General features: G+C 37.3%; 1 protein-coding gene across 3 annotated transcripts in view; it reads left to right on the top strand.

Moving 5' to 3' along the window:
• RyR (Ryanodine receptor) overlaps positions 1-13,500 on the top strand; it is a 1,703,288-nt gene that overhangs the window by 433,110 nt on the left and 1,256,678 nt on the right. For all 3 annotated transcript variants that reach the window (XM_090399345.1, XM_090399347.1, XM_090399344.1), the window contains exons 25-26: positions 6,647-6,724; positions 9,338-9,500. In XM_090399345.1, coding sequence (XP_090255471.1) covers positions 6,647-6,724; positions 9,338-9,500 — 241 coding nt within the window. The remainder of the gene's footprint in view (positions 1-6,646; positions 6,725-9,337; positions 9,501-13,500) is intronic.

Below are 13,500 nucleotides of genomic sequence, written 5' to 3'. Positions count from 1 at the left end.
GGGAATAGTCACTTGTGAGAAGGGAAAAATACATCATGAATTGCTGAATCCAGTGGAGTCTGAAGGAAATAACGATAGGTACAGAAACAGTTACAATCCATTGGTGTTTCTTCTATACTAATGTCAGGGGCATCAAGAATAAAGCAGATGAATTGATGGCCTTGATAAACTCAGCCAGTCCAAAGATTATTGGGATCACTGAGACATGGTTGGCAGAAGATGATATACTGACAGGAATAGAAGTAGCATGGTATAGCATGCTACTTCTACGCCTGCAATGGTATAGCATGTTTTGGCAGAATAGGAGTGGCAAATGTGGTGTTGAAGTATTTTGCTTATGATGTTAGTTGTGGCTTCTCCGAGTGGAGGATTTGGAAGGCAGTGGCACCAATGGTTTTGAGAGCAGGATATTTAGTGGAGTGTTGCTATAATCCAGGGAGAATATATGGTGAAGAGCAGGAGATATTTATTCAGTTAAGCTTGGCAAATGCAAAAGGAATGATCATTATGGAGATTTTTACTACAGCAGTATAAATTGGGAAAAGGAGGAAACTGCATGTGTAACAGAATGGAATTTCTGTAATTCTTGAGGGACAACTATCTTAGGCAACATATAGTAGAAGAACATGAGGTTTAAGAGTTTTAGATTTGGTCACAGCATCAGAAGATCTGATTGTAACTGAGATGACATCTCTGTCCCCAATTGGAGAGCATAACCATGTGGTTTTGACTTGGGAGATGATTAGACATGTAGTGGTATCAGAGAGAGAGAAGGAATGTATGTTGAATTATAAGACAGGTGATTATAATAATCTTAGAAATCGGTTAGGGGCAGTTCCATGGATGAAGGAATTGGAAGAGCGAAATGTCATCATTACTTGGAAACTGGTGGAGACATTTTATTAGCAGCAATAGCATTGTATATTACAAGTGAAGAAGAGAACACAATTTGGTGTAAAATGCATAATAAACAATATCCAATGGGAATTACAGGTAAAAAAGAAGTTATGGAAGAGACAGATGGATGGAGATTAGATACATGAAGAATAGAAGATACAGGCCAGGAGAGTTACAGGTATGGTAAGGGAAGCAAACTGGAACACGAGAAGAAATAAGCTTGAAGATCTAAAGAAAATCCTAAGGAATTCTTTCATTATGTGATCAGTAGGAGGAGGAATGATTGTGGAAGAATAACATTGTGGAATAGAAATGGGAGTAGAGTGATTGATGCAAAGGACATAGCGATGTTGTTCAATGAACACTTTATTGGGGTATTTCATCCTGGAGAGCAGGTTTTAATACTAGAGGGAATATCTCCATATGGGGCAGGTTTGAAGTTTAGAAGTTCAAGAAGAGTGTGTGTTTCAAATACTGTATACTCTGGATATCGATAAAGCAATGGGACTGGGTGAGATTTCACCACTGGCTTTGATACAATGCACTAAAGAACAACAGCTCCATTGACCCAGGTTTTCAACGAGAGTCCGTCCACACAAAAGGTCTCCAAAGAGTGGAAAGAGAATAAGATAGTGAGGATAAGATAAGATATTGCCTAAGGGTGGTGGTGGTGGTAGAATGAAAGTGTCAAACTAGAGACCAGTTTGTATTTCATCAGTAGCTGTTAAGATTTTGGAAAAATTAGTGAGGGATCATTTACAGCATTCTGCAGATGAGGATAATGTTATTTGTGAGATTCATCATGAATTTGCTAAAGGACACTCTTGTTTTAGTAATTTAATTGCTTTTTATAGTCAAGTGATGAGTGCTTGATGAGGGAAAAGGCATATTCTGCATTTTTTTGTATTGACAGGTTCCACATGATAAGCTGATATTTCAGTTACAGCATATGAGTTTGGATGTCAGGTTAGTGAATTGGATTGGGGATTGGTTGTCTGAAAGATATCAGAGAATAATGTATGAGGGGGTGGTATCAAGGAGGCAGAAAGTTACAAGTGAGTTTCCACAAGACTCAGTATTTGAACATGCATTGCTTAACTTTTATATCCATTACATTGTCAGTGGATTGTAGGAGGATATTCAGTTGTTTGCAGATGATGTGAAGCTGAGAATGATTATCAGGACTGTACAATGTTAGTTATGGGGGATAGACTAAGGGAATGTGACCTGCGAAATTTGGTAGATAGAAGGAGAGGTGATATGATTGAGACATTTACAGGGTTGACACTAGCAAGTTATTTTTTTTGGTGTAAACTGTGAGAAGAAGTACAGACAAGGGGCCACCTCTGGAAGTTGTTAAAGGAAGTCATGAGCAAGAAATCGAAAGTGAAATTGAAAGAATGAATGATAGCAAAAAAAGAATGAATGATGGCGAAAGTTGGACGCATGTTAGACCGAAAGTACAGAAACAAAGAAAGATGAATGAGAGTGAAAATGAGAAGAATAATAGTGAAGAAAGTTGGACATATGTTGGACCGAAACAAAGAACGATGAATGAAAGTGAGAAGAGGGGCTCAAGAATAAGAAAGTTAGAAAGATTGAATGATAGAGAGAATGTGTCGCGAGATTCGGAAGTTGAATTGGATTGGATGAGGCAAGAAATGAAATGGATGCAAAATGAAATTAAGAGAATTCAGGTCAAAACTATTAAAATAAATCATGATGGCATGAAAGAGTTGACAAAAGATGAGCGAGTGGCATTGTATGGCGACTCCATTATTAAAGGTGTGCTAGAGGATAAAATGCACAAGGTATGTTTTCCAGGCGGTAAAATGAGTAGAGTGATTGAGGCATTGAATATGAGGCAGGAATGAGCAAAAGAGTTAATTGTATGAATTGGTACAAATGATTTGAGAGAGAACAAAGAGCATGTCAAAATAAATGTCAGGAGACTGCTTGGAAAGATAAAGGAGAATAGTGTGACAGGAAGGGTGGTCAGTGTGTTGCCTAGGTATGACTGTGATGAAATGAGGCAGAGAGCAAGGATTATGAATGATATGCTGGCTAAAATGTGTGAGGAGTTGGGAGTACAGTTTGTTAATGTGTGGAATGAGTTTGAGGGACGAAGTGAGCTGTATGGGAGCGATGGAGTGAATTTGAGGGGTTATGATGTGAGTCGCTTGGAGAGACTGCTGCTGGAAGGTAGAGAAATGAATAGAGAGAATGAATCAGATCGAGAGGGGAGTGATGTGGAAGAACAGGAGAGTAAGACAGGAGAGATTTAAGAGCTGGATATGAATAGGGAAGTGAGTGGTATGAGTATAGAAAATGAGGGAATGGGTGTGCCTGAGCAGCAGGGAAACGGGGAGGCTCAGGGTGGACAGGGGTACACAGCGTGAGAAAGGTGGATGCTCCAAGAGGAGGTGAGAGCAAGTGTAGGCAGGAAAGAAATGGGATGACCAGGGATCAAGAGGAAACAGATGAAATTGAAAAGGTTCTAAAATGAAGAAGCAGAAAGGGAAATGGCCCCAGTCAAAAATAGAGAGATCACATCGAGTGAGTGGTATCAGTGGAACTAGCTGTTGATCCAGAAATGAGCTGTTGTGTTTGTATACAAATGCTAGAAGTATAAGAAACAAGGCAGATGAAATGATTGCACTAATTGTATCTGTTCACCCAAAGATTGTCGGAATAAGTGAGACATGGTTGGAAGAGGATGACATCCTGACAGGAATAGAGATAGAAGGGTATGATGTGTTTACCCATCATACCGTTCTACTTTTTATCCCTTCTATCTTATGATAGAAGGGGTAAAAAGGGAGGGGAGTGCTATTGATGATAGAGAAAGAGTTATGTTCATACAAAGTAGAGATGCAAGACGGAAATAGTGCCAATGGTTTTGAGGCAGTATGGTGTGAGATAGAGTTGATTGGAAGCAAATACTTGGTGGGATGTTGTTATAGACCAGGTAATGTGGATGGTGGTGATAGTGAAATGTATAGTCAAATTACCCAAGCAAATAAGAAAAGGGTGATTTTAATTATGGCAATATAGACTGGAATGATGAGATAGCAACTGGAAGTAAAGAAAATGAGTTACTTGAGTTTTTGAGGGATAACTACCTCAGACAGTATGTAACAGAGGGCACACGAGGATTAAGGGTCTTGGATTTGGTTATCTCATCAGAGGGTGTAATTATAAATGAGGTGCCAAATCTTCCACCAGTCAGTGATGGTGACCATGAAGTGATTACCTGGGTGGTTGCCAGCAGTGCGAGGAACCCTGTGAGAAAAGGTATATGTGGAACTATAAGGGGGGGGGGTGATTATGAAGAGCTCAGGAGACAGCTTGCGGGTGTAGCATGAAATGAGGAGTTAGCTGGAAAAAAGATCAATGCAGCTTGGGGAATTTTCTAAAACTATCTAGTAGATGCAATGTCTAAATGTATTCCAAGGGTGAGAAGGTTAAATAAGGTAGGTGTGAGATGGATGAATAAAGAGATGAAGCATGTGATACAGAGAAAAAGGGCATTGTGCAGGCAGCATAAGAGAAGTGAAAATATCCAATTTCATGAGGTCTACAAAAACCAGGCAAGGAGAGTGACTTGGTTGGTGAGAGTAGCTAAAGAGACAGGTATGAACAGCAGTTAGCTAATGAAGACAAAAAGAAACATAGGGAGTTCTTTCGACATGTAGACAGCAAAAGAAAGAATGGTTATGGAAGGATGACATTGATTGGATAAAATGGTATAAAGACAGCTGTTGCAGAATATGTGGTGGAGATACTTAATGAACAGTTCATAAAGATCTTTCAATCTCGTGAATGTAACTTCATGGAGAGATTGAGAGCAGTTGATGATGGGGAGGAGAGACTGACTGTATGTGAGCAAGATGTGTATGGGGAGTTGAGTAAACTAGACATAAATAAGGCTGTGGGACTTGATAATATATCACCACGTATTGTGAAGGAATGTGCAAGGGAGTTGACACCTGCCTTGACATATTTTTTTAATATGAGTCTTGCACTTGGTCAAGTTCCTAAGGAGTGGAAGGAGGGCAAGATTGTGCCACTTCATAAAGGAGGTGATCGAACTCAAGCATCAAACTATAGGCCTATCTGTGTGTCAAGTGTTGTGGTTAAGTTGTTGGAGAAGCTTGTGAGAACTAGGATCCAGAGTTGGGTTGACAACAATGGTATTATCTTTGATGAACAGCATGGATTTGCTAAAGGGAGATCATGTGTTATTAATCTACTTACTTATTACAAAAAAGTGACTGCCTCCTAGGACAGAGGAGAAGGATACACAGTAATATACTTGGATTTCGCTAAGTCTTAGAGTAACTAATGATAAGTTAACTGTAAAACTAGAGCAGATGGGGTTGGATATTAGATTAGTGCATTGGATTGGAGACTGGCTATCTGATAGGTATCAACAAGTTGTGTATGGGCAATATACAGGAAAGGAAAGTCACTAGTTTGGTGCCTCAGGGGTCTGTTTTAGGGCCATTGCTGTTTAACGTTTATATTAATGATATTGGCGAAGATTTGCATGGAGATATTCAGTTGTTTGCAAATGATGCAAAGTTGGGACGAACCATAAATAGTAGTGAAGATGTTATGGCCTTACAAGAAGACTTGAATAAATTGAGTGATTGGGCACGGAAATGTGGATGCGAGTTCAATGTTGCATCGATGTTCAACGATGGGATGCAGAATTTGTGCTTGGTGAAAATATATTGTTTGAGGTAGAGGAAATAAGAGATCTGTGGATAATAGTGGATAAGGATCTAAAATTTAGGGGACACATTGCCAAAATTGTGAAGACAACACAAAGGCTTCTGGGAAAGATGCGGAAGACACAATTAGGGAGATTCTTGTTCCGTTGTATAAAGCTTTGATTAGGCCACACATGGACTATAGTGCTCAGATTTGGTCACCTGGTTTTCAGAAGGCTGAAGAGATGTTGGAAAGGGTCCAAAAGCGACTGACTAAGGTAGTTTCTGTCCTCTGGAATGTTGAGTATGAGGAAAGATTGAGAAGATGTAATTTGCAGAGTCTGGTGGAGAGGAGGAAGAGGGGAGATATGATAGAGACCTACAAGTTGGTAAGGGGTTGTAATGGGATCAATGGTTTAGAAATTCTACAGAGAATAGTGGGAGATCAGGGGAGAACCAGAGGTCATCCCTGGAAACTGTATAAAGAGGATGTGAGTAGTTGAGTGAGAGGCAGGTTTGTTTTTTTTTTTGTGCATAGTTGTGAATGATTGAAATGCCTTGCCTGAGCATGTGGTGTCTGCAAGGAGTTTGAGTGTGTTTAAGACATGGTATGATGAGATGTGTGTGTGTGTGATAAAAGGTCCTCCCAGATCAGTCTTTGACTCCATGGGGTAATAATAATAAAGAGAGTGAAGAGTGTTTTCTTTGCATATGGAGGATAGTGAAAGCATGAATGGTGAATGACTTCAAGGAGTTGTATGATAAACTGTGTGTTTTCTGGGTTGGGTCTTCCATGATGAGTCTTGCGACTCCATGATAATAATAATAATAATGAAAAATCTCTTTGAGATTTTGGTAAATAGGAAGGAATGGGCTGTTCCTGGTTATACAAATTGACTTACAAAAATAATAAGCACGCTATTATAATAAGTATATAAAATGACTGTTGTGTAGAGTATAGTTTTTTGAACCTTTCTTTATATTAAATTTTAAAAATTTTCCTTAAGTATATATAAATTTTCCTTTCTTTTCAGAACAATTCTAGCACTTGGATACCACATCACAGTTGACAAGCCACCTGCTAGAATTAAATCAATAAAATTACATAATGAGTAAGTATATACTTTCCTCTCCATTTATTTAAAAAATTCATGTTGAACCAAATGTCTATGACCTGATATCTGAAAAATGAGATAGAATATTTTGATAATTTTGTCTGTCTGGTCATTTTAAGAAGTTAGTACACATTTTTATTTATTTTTTTTTTTAATGCAGTCTGAATGATTATTACCATGCCTGGCAGACATGAAATATTCTGTGATCCTTCCTCTAGAAACCATAGTTTATAGTTACTTCAAGCCTATTATAAACATGTTATTGGTCTCATGCTGAGTGAGGAAATTCATCTACTACTTAATGTTGCCCATAAAAATTGAAAATCCACAAATGGATTCAAACCCATATGAAAAGAAGAAAACATCATCATTATTATTATTGTCGGACCTCTGAACCATCACTGCCCACAATGATGGTTCGGACCTCTGAACCATCATTGTGGGCAGTGCCACTGACACACGCACAGCTTATTATACTGTTCCTTAAATGTATTTATCATCTCTGCACTCACTATACTCTCAGGCAATGCATCCCAATGACCCAACAATCTCCATGCCAAAAACTAACTTTTTACCTTCTCCTTCAGATTCTCCTTTTATAAAACTTCCACTAATGGCTTCTTGTTTTTTCCCATTCTGTGAAAAGCCTCATTCACATTAATCTGGCATCGTCTATATTGCATACCCAACCTCTTCATTCATCCATGTCACACTTACCTTATTTAACCTCATCTGACCCTTGCTTGGAATGGAATGCATTTAAACATTGCCCTCTGCCAGATAGTTCTTGAGTAGGTCCCAACCAGAATTGATTTCCTTTTCTGGAAGGGAGATCAGTGCTGCTTGGGCCTTGTTCGATGATATATGTAACCTATCTCTTGAGCTTTTCATAATCACCAGTCTTGTAAATCCACATATATTTCATCCTCAAAGATGATGTCATGTAGCTGGTTACCATCCAGGTGATCTTCATGCATGGTCATTCTCACATAATCTGGGGAAAGATTTGACCTTCAATTTATAATTGTATGATTTATATAAAGTTAAATCCATCTTAACCTTCTTGCCTTCCTTATACCAATCACACTGTCCCTACCCATCTGCTAGCCATCACTTGTTTTCAATACACCACTTATTAAAACTTGAGATACTATCATTGAAATCATCCAGCACCTCCTATTGTCTGCATTTCAAGTGGACATGCACTCCTTCATCTCCTACCTGTTCCATTTTCAGTTGACAAGAAGTGTGTGATATGTCATGAGCACAACATTCTACAGAATCTTGTGTGGTGGTGTGCAGAATGTAATCTTTAAAAAGTGATGGGCTGAGTGACAATGTTACTGAATGGATATATCTTCTTCTTCTTACTCAGCAATTTTCGATCCACTGCTGGATGAAGGCCTCCACCATGATCTTCCAATTTTCCCAGTCTTCTACTTCTGCCATCCATCTCTTTCAAGCTAGTTTTTCTATTTCATCTGCCCATCTTGTTTTTGGGTGTCCTTGTCTTCTTTTTCTGGGTGTTATCCATTCTGTTATTTTTCTCGTCCTTCTATTGTCCATTCCTCGAGCCAGATGTCCTGCTCATCTCCTTTTGGATGCTTTTACAATTTCTATTGCATCCAAGGCTTTTATCTGTGATCTGATCCATTCCTCTTCTTTTTTATCCATTAGTGTTATTCCCAAGATGATTCTTTCCATTCTTCTTTCCATCACCAGTATTTGTTTTTCCATTTGTTTAGTTAGTGCCCATGTTTCTGAGCCATAGGTGAGTACTGGTAATATGCATTGGTTGAATACTCTACTTTTCAGGAAGATGGGTAAGTTATTTTTGAAGATGTAGTTCAATTTCCCAAATGAGTACCAGGCTAACTGCATTCTTCTTTTAATTTTGCTCTGTAATACATTTTCATTGTTAAAAAAGTTGCCCAGTACATATAAGAGGAGACTATTTCCATTGGCTCATCATCAAGTTTTTTTGTTTTTGTTCTTAAGTACCTATTGAACATAACTTTTGTTTTTTCTCTATTTATTTTAAGACCTATCTTCTTGCTTTCACTTTTTATTTTCATGCTTTGGAATGCCACTTACTTTTTTGAATCATCTCCTAAAGCACTACTGTAAAAATTTTAGGGGGTATAGAATCTTCCTGTCTTATCCCTTTTTATATAGGGATCTTCTTGCTTTCTATTTGTTGTCTTATTACTGTTCCATTTTTGTATATTTTTTAAATAGTTCCACATATTCATTTGGTATGGATTGATGACATGCACTCCTCCATTTCTGCCTGTTCCATTTTTTTCAGTTGACAGGAAGTGTATGATGCATGTCATGAGCAAGCTACAGAATCTTGTGTGTAGTATGAAGAATGTAATCTTTAAAAAGTGATTGACTGTGTGACAATGTGTTACTGAATGGATATATGGCACCAGACAAATCAAAACAAAAACAAATAAATGATACAACCTTCCTCCCACACACATGCATATATATATATATATATATATATATATATATATATATTTAGCTGTAAACATTTTTGAGATTGTTACTTAAAATAATATTTAAGATAATAAAACATAATTGATTTTTTTTTGTTTAATTTAGTCCATATTTACAACCTAATGGATATAAACCAGCACCTCTTGATTTAAGTGCCATAACAATGACTCAGAAAATGGAAGAATTGGTAGATTTATTAGCAGAAAATACTCATAATGTTTGGGCCAAGGAAAGGATTCAACAGAACTGGACATATGGACTTAATGAGGTAATTATTATCAGGTATAACAGCAATAATTATTAGGAATAATTATTGCTGTTATTTCTAGGTAGTGAAGCATAACTGTAATAAGACTAAGGGATTTCATATTACTTACAAGTGATTTATTGACTGATATTAATGAATTTTAAGTATAAATACCATACAGTTTGTGGAATTTTTGCATAATTTACTTTTGTAAAAGACTAGCTACTCATTAAGCATCAATCCAAAGTGGAGGGGGGGGGGGTTAAAAATACTAAAAGAATTTTTTCGAATCACACCTGTAAAAGTCTGTAAACCTATAAGTACATTAGATGGTATGTGGGATTATAGTGGTTAGAGAAACACCTAGTGAATGGCATGACACAGAATCAAAAAAAAAAAAAAAAGTGGAAGATTTCAGGGGAGATAAATTGAACTAAAGTGGGTGAAAGCACGAGAGTTTGTATGGTGACTCATTGACAAGATGAATGCTTGAGGAGAGTGTGGCAAAATTATGTTTTCCTAGTGCCAAGATTAATAATGTTAGGGATGCTGTAAAGATGCAGAGAATGAGGGTGAAAGAAATGTTCATTTTTGGCAGGTTCAAAGGATTTAGTAGGTGGCAAGTGTAGTATGCAAGAAGGCATTAGAGAGTTGCTAGTGCATGAAAAAGTGAGTGAAAAAGTAAAAATTATGAGTCTGTTGCCATGGTATGATTGAGGCGAGCTGAGATCAAGAGTGATGATTACGAATGACTCAGTGCACAGATACGTCATGCAGGAGGTGTGCAGTTTATAGATGTGTGGGATGAGATTGATGGCAGGAATTATGCAAGGTGAAAGGCTTGCATTTTAAAGGATTTGAGGGAGTCTTGAGAGAGAGTGTTGTTCAGTGAGAGTTCATAAGTGCAGAGTCAAGGAAAGTTGTGTATGGAGATGCAATATCCAGGAAAAGGAAAGTCACTAATGGAGTGCCTCAGGGGTCTGTTTTGGGGACATTACTGATTAACTTGTATATTAACAATATAGGTGAAGATTTGGATGGAGATATTCAGTTCTTTGCAGATGATGCAAAGTTGGGATGAACCATGAAGAGTAGTGAAGATGTTGTGGCCTTACAAGAAGACTTGTATAAATTGAGCGATTGGGCACGGAAATGGGGATGTGAGTTCAATGTTACAAAATGTACGGTTTTAAAATATGGAAAACAAAGATGGGATGCAGAATTTATGCTTAGTGAGAATATATTGTTGGAGGTAGAGGAAATAAGAGATCTGGGGGTGATAGCAGATAAGGATCTAAAATTTAGGGTACACATCGCCAAAATTGTGAAGACAACACAAAGGCTTCTGGGAATGATACGGAGGACATTGACATGTAGAAGTAGGGAGATTCTTGTTCCGTTGTATAAGGCTTTGATTAGAACACACATAGACTATTGTGCCCAGATTTGGTCACCTGGTTTTCAGAAGGATGAAGAGATGTTGGAAATTGTTTAAAGGCGATTGACTAAGGTAGTTTCTGATCTCTGGAATGTCAAATATGATGATAGATTGAGATGTAATTTGCAGAGTCTAGTTGATAGGAGGAAGAGGGGTAGATATGATACAGACCTACAAGTTGTTAAGGGGTTGTTATAGGATCAATGCTGGAGAAGTTCTACAGAAAATAGTGGGAGATCAGGGGAGAACCAGAGGTCATCCCTGGAAACTGTTTAAAGAGGGTGTGAGTAGGGGAGTGAAAGGCAGGTTTTTTTCATGCAGGGTTGTAAATGATTGGAAAGTTTTGCCTGAGAGTGTGGTGTCTGCAAGGAGTTTGAATTTGTTCAAGGCATGGTATGATGAGCTGCGTGTGTGATAAAAGGATCTCCCAGATGAGTCTTTGACTCCATGAGATCTTGGGGTAGTAGTGATAATAATAATAATATACTAAAATGGTCAATTTGTTAAAAAAATCATGGTTATCAATAAAATATGATTAAAAGGTGAGAATATATTTAATTCTTGTGAAACATATTTAATTTGTTTAATCATGCATTTAATCATCCTGAAAAATTAGAGTAATTTGTGCTTTAGATATGTGAAGAAAATGTGCAGAGGAGTTGTTAACTGTGGGAATGAAAGACTAGGATGAGTATAAGGTGAATTGTAATGATATCAGGAGATCAAGGAGTATGAAAGACAACATTATGGTAGGAAGGGTAGTTAGTGTGTTGCTCAGGTATGATGATGATGAGGTAGGATGCAAGCAAAATCATGAAACATATGCTAGCTTACCTGTGTGGAGAGAGAGAGAGAGAGAGAGAGAGAGAGAGAAAGAGAAGAACGAGAGTGTTGGAACAAATTTAAGGGACAAATGAAACTGTATATGGTGGACTGCATTTAAATATGTTTAGCTGCATTTAAATATGCAGTTAAATATGTAAATCAATTTGAGAGATTTAGAAGAGTATAATGAGGAGTGATATGAACAAAGGATCTGAAGAAGTCAGGTAATGTGAAAGAGCATGACAGTGGTACAAGTGATAAAATGGACAGGGAAATACAGTTAATGAGAATGGAAATGAATATGGGGATGATACGTATAGAAATAAGATGGCCTTGGATGCATAGGAGTAGTTGAGTCTAGGTAGACATATATATGTGATAAATGGTTATAAAGATGAGACAAGAACAAGAAGGCAGAAGTGCAGTATGAGCAATAATTAGCTGATCATACCAAGAAAAGTCCTGGGGAATTCTTTCAATATATAGAAAATAGAGAATAAAAAGAAGGATTACAGGAGGATGATGTTAGTGGTTGTTTGATAACTACTACAGAAAATATAGTACTTTCAAGCTCCAGAAGAGGAGCTTGATTGTATTGGATATGGAGGAGATATATGAGAAATTAAGTAAACTTGATGTTAATAAGGCAATATGATTTGACAGCATATCACCATTTCTCTTGAAGGAACACTCCATGAAGAGCTGAGAAATTTTGGCTATAAACTCCTTGCAGGGGGGGGTGAATAAGACTGGGATTGTAGATAAGGTAGTGGAGATGTTTTTGACAGCTTGGATTAAGAACTGTGTTAGTAATAGCAGTAATCTATGTGATGGTAACCATCATTTGGTTAAATGTCATGATTTTAGCAATCTGCTTATGTAGTACAACAGGATGATAACTTTACTGAATAAGGGAAATGAATGTACAGTGATATACTTGATTTTTCAAAGGCCCTTGATAGATCATACAACAAACAGCCAGTAGCTAAATTGCAATGGATGAGAGTGGATAATAGAATAGTAATTGGATAAGTGATTGATTGATTGTCAAGTAGGTAGGTAACAGAAGGTTTTTTTTTGGTAGTAGGGGAAAGTGATATCCAAAAGAAAAAAAATCTTTTGGGATTGCACTCTCATTCATTCTAGTGGAAAATTTGAACTACTACTCTAAGCCTTGACTAGATTACTACTAGTAATTTGGTAGTCAAAGATGAGATGCAGAGCATACATTTAATGAGAAAATTTTGAAGTAGATGGAGAAGATGTGAAATCTGTAATCAATGATGGACAAAGATATGAATTTTAATGGTCATGTTACAAAAATTGTGAGAACATCATAGTGGATGATGGCAATAATGAGCGTACTTTAACATGTAGAAGCAAAGATTATGGCTGTGGTTTTCTCATATAAGGCCTTCATTTGGCCACACTCAATCTTGCACTACTGTGCAAGATTGAGTTACCTGTTTATTAAGGGGAAGAATATTTTAGGGATGGCCTAGAGAAGATTCACTAATTCTGTATGGTGCCTCTAGAATGTAGGATATAAAGCAGATTGAAAGAATGCAATTTGCTCTGCTTTGTGTGAATAGAAGAAGATGAGATATTATTGAGACATACGTTAGTGAGGAGTTGTTTCCAAATTAATGTGTAGGAGATTTTTTAGTGAGTTTGATAAGTGGGATGCATTGCTGTGTGAAGTACAGACACTGTGAATGGGTCTGTGGTTTAAGACATAATTTGATTATCTTTTTTTGC

This window comes from Typopeltis vanoorti, chromosome 10 (genome assembly GCF_054136105.1).
Source record: "Typopeltis vanoorti isolate ZY-2024b chromosome 10, IOZ_Tvanoo_1.0, whole genome shotgun sequence".
NCBI classification, from domain to species: domain Eukaryota; kingdom Metazoa; phylum Arthropoda; class Arachnida; order Uropygi; family Thelyphonidae; genus Typopeltis; species Typopeltis vanoorti.
The sequence above is the reverse complement of the archived record's forward strand: the minus strand, read 5'-3'. Positions and strand labels throughout refer to the sequence as shown.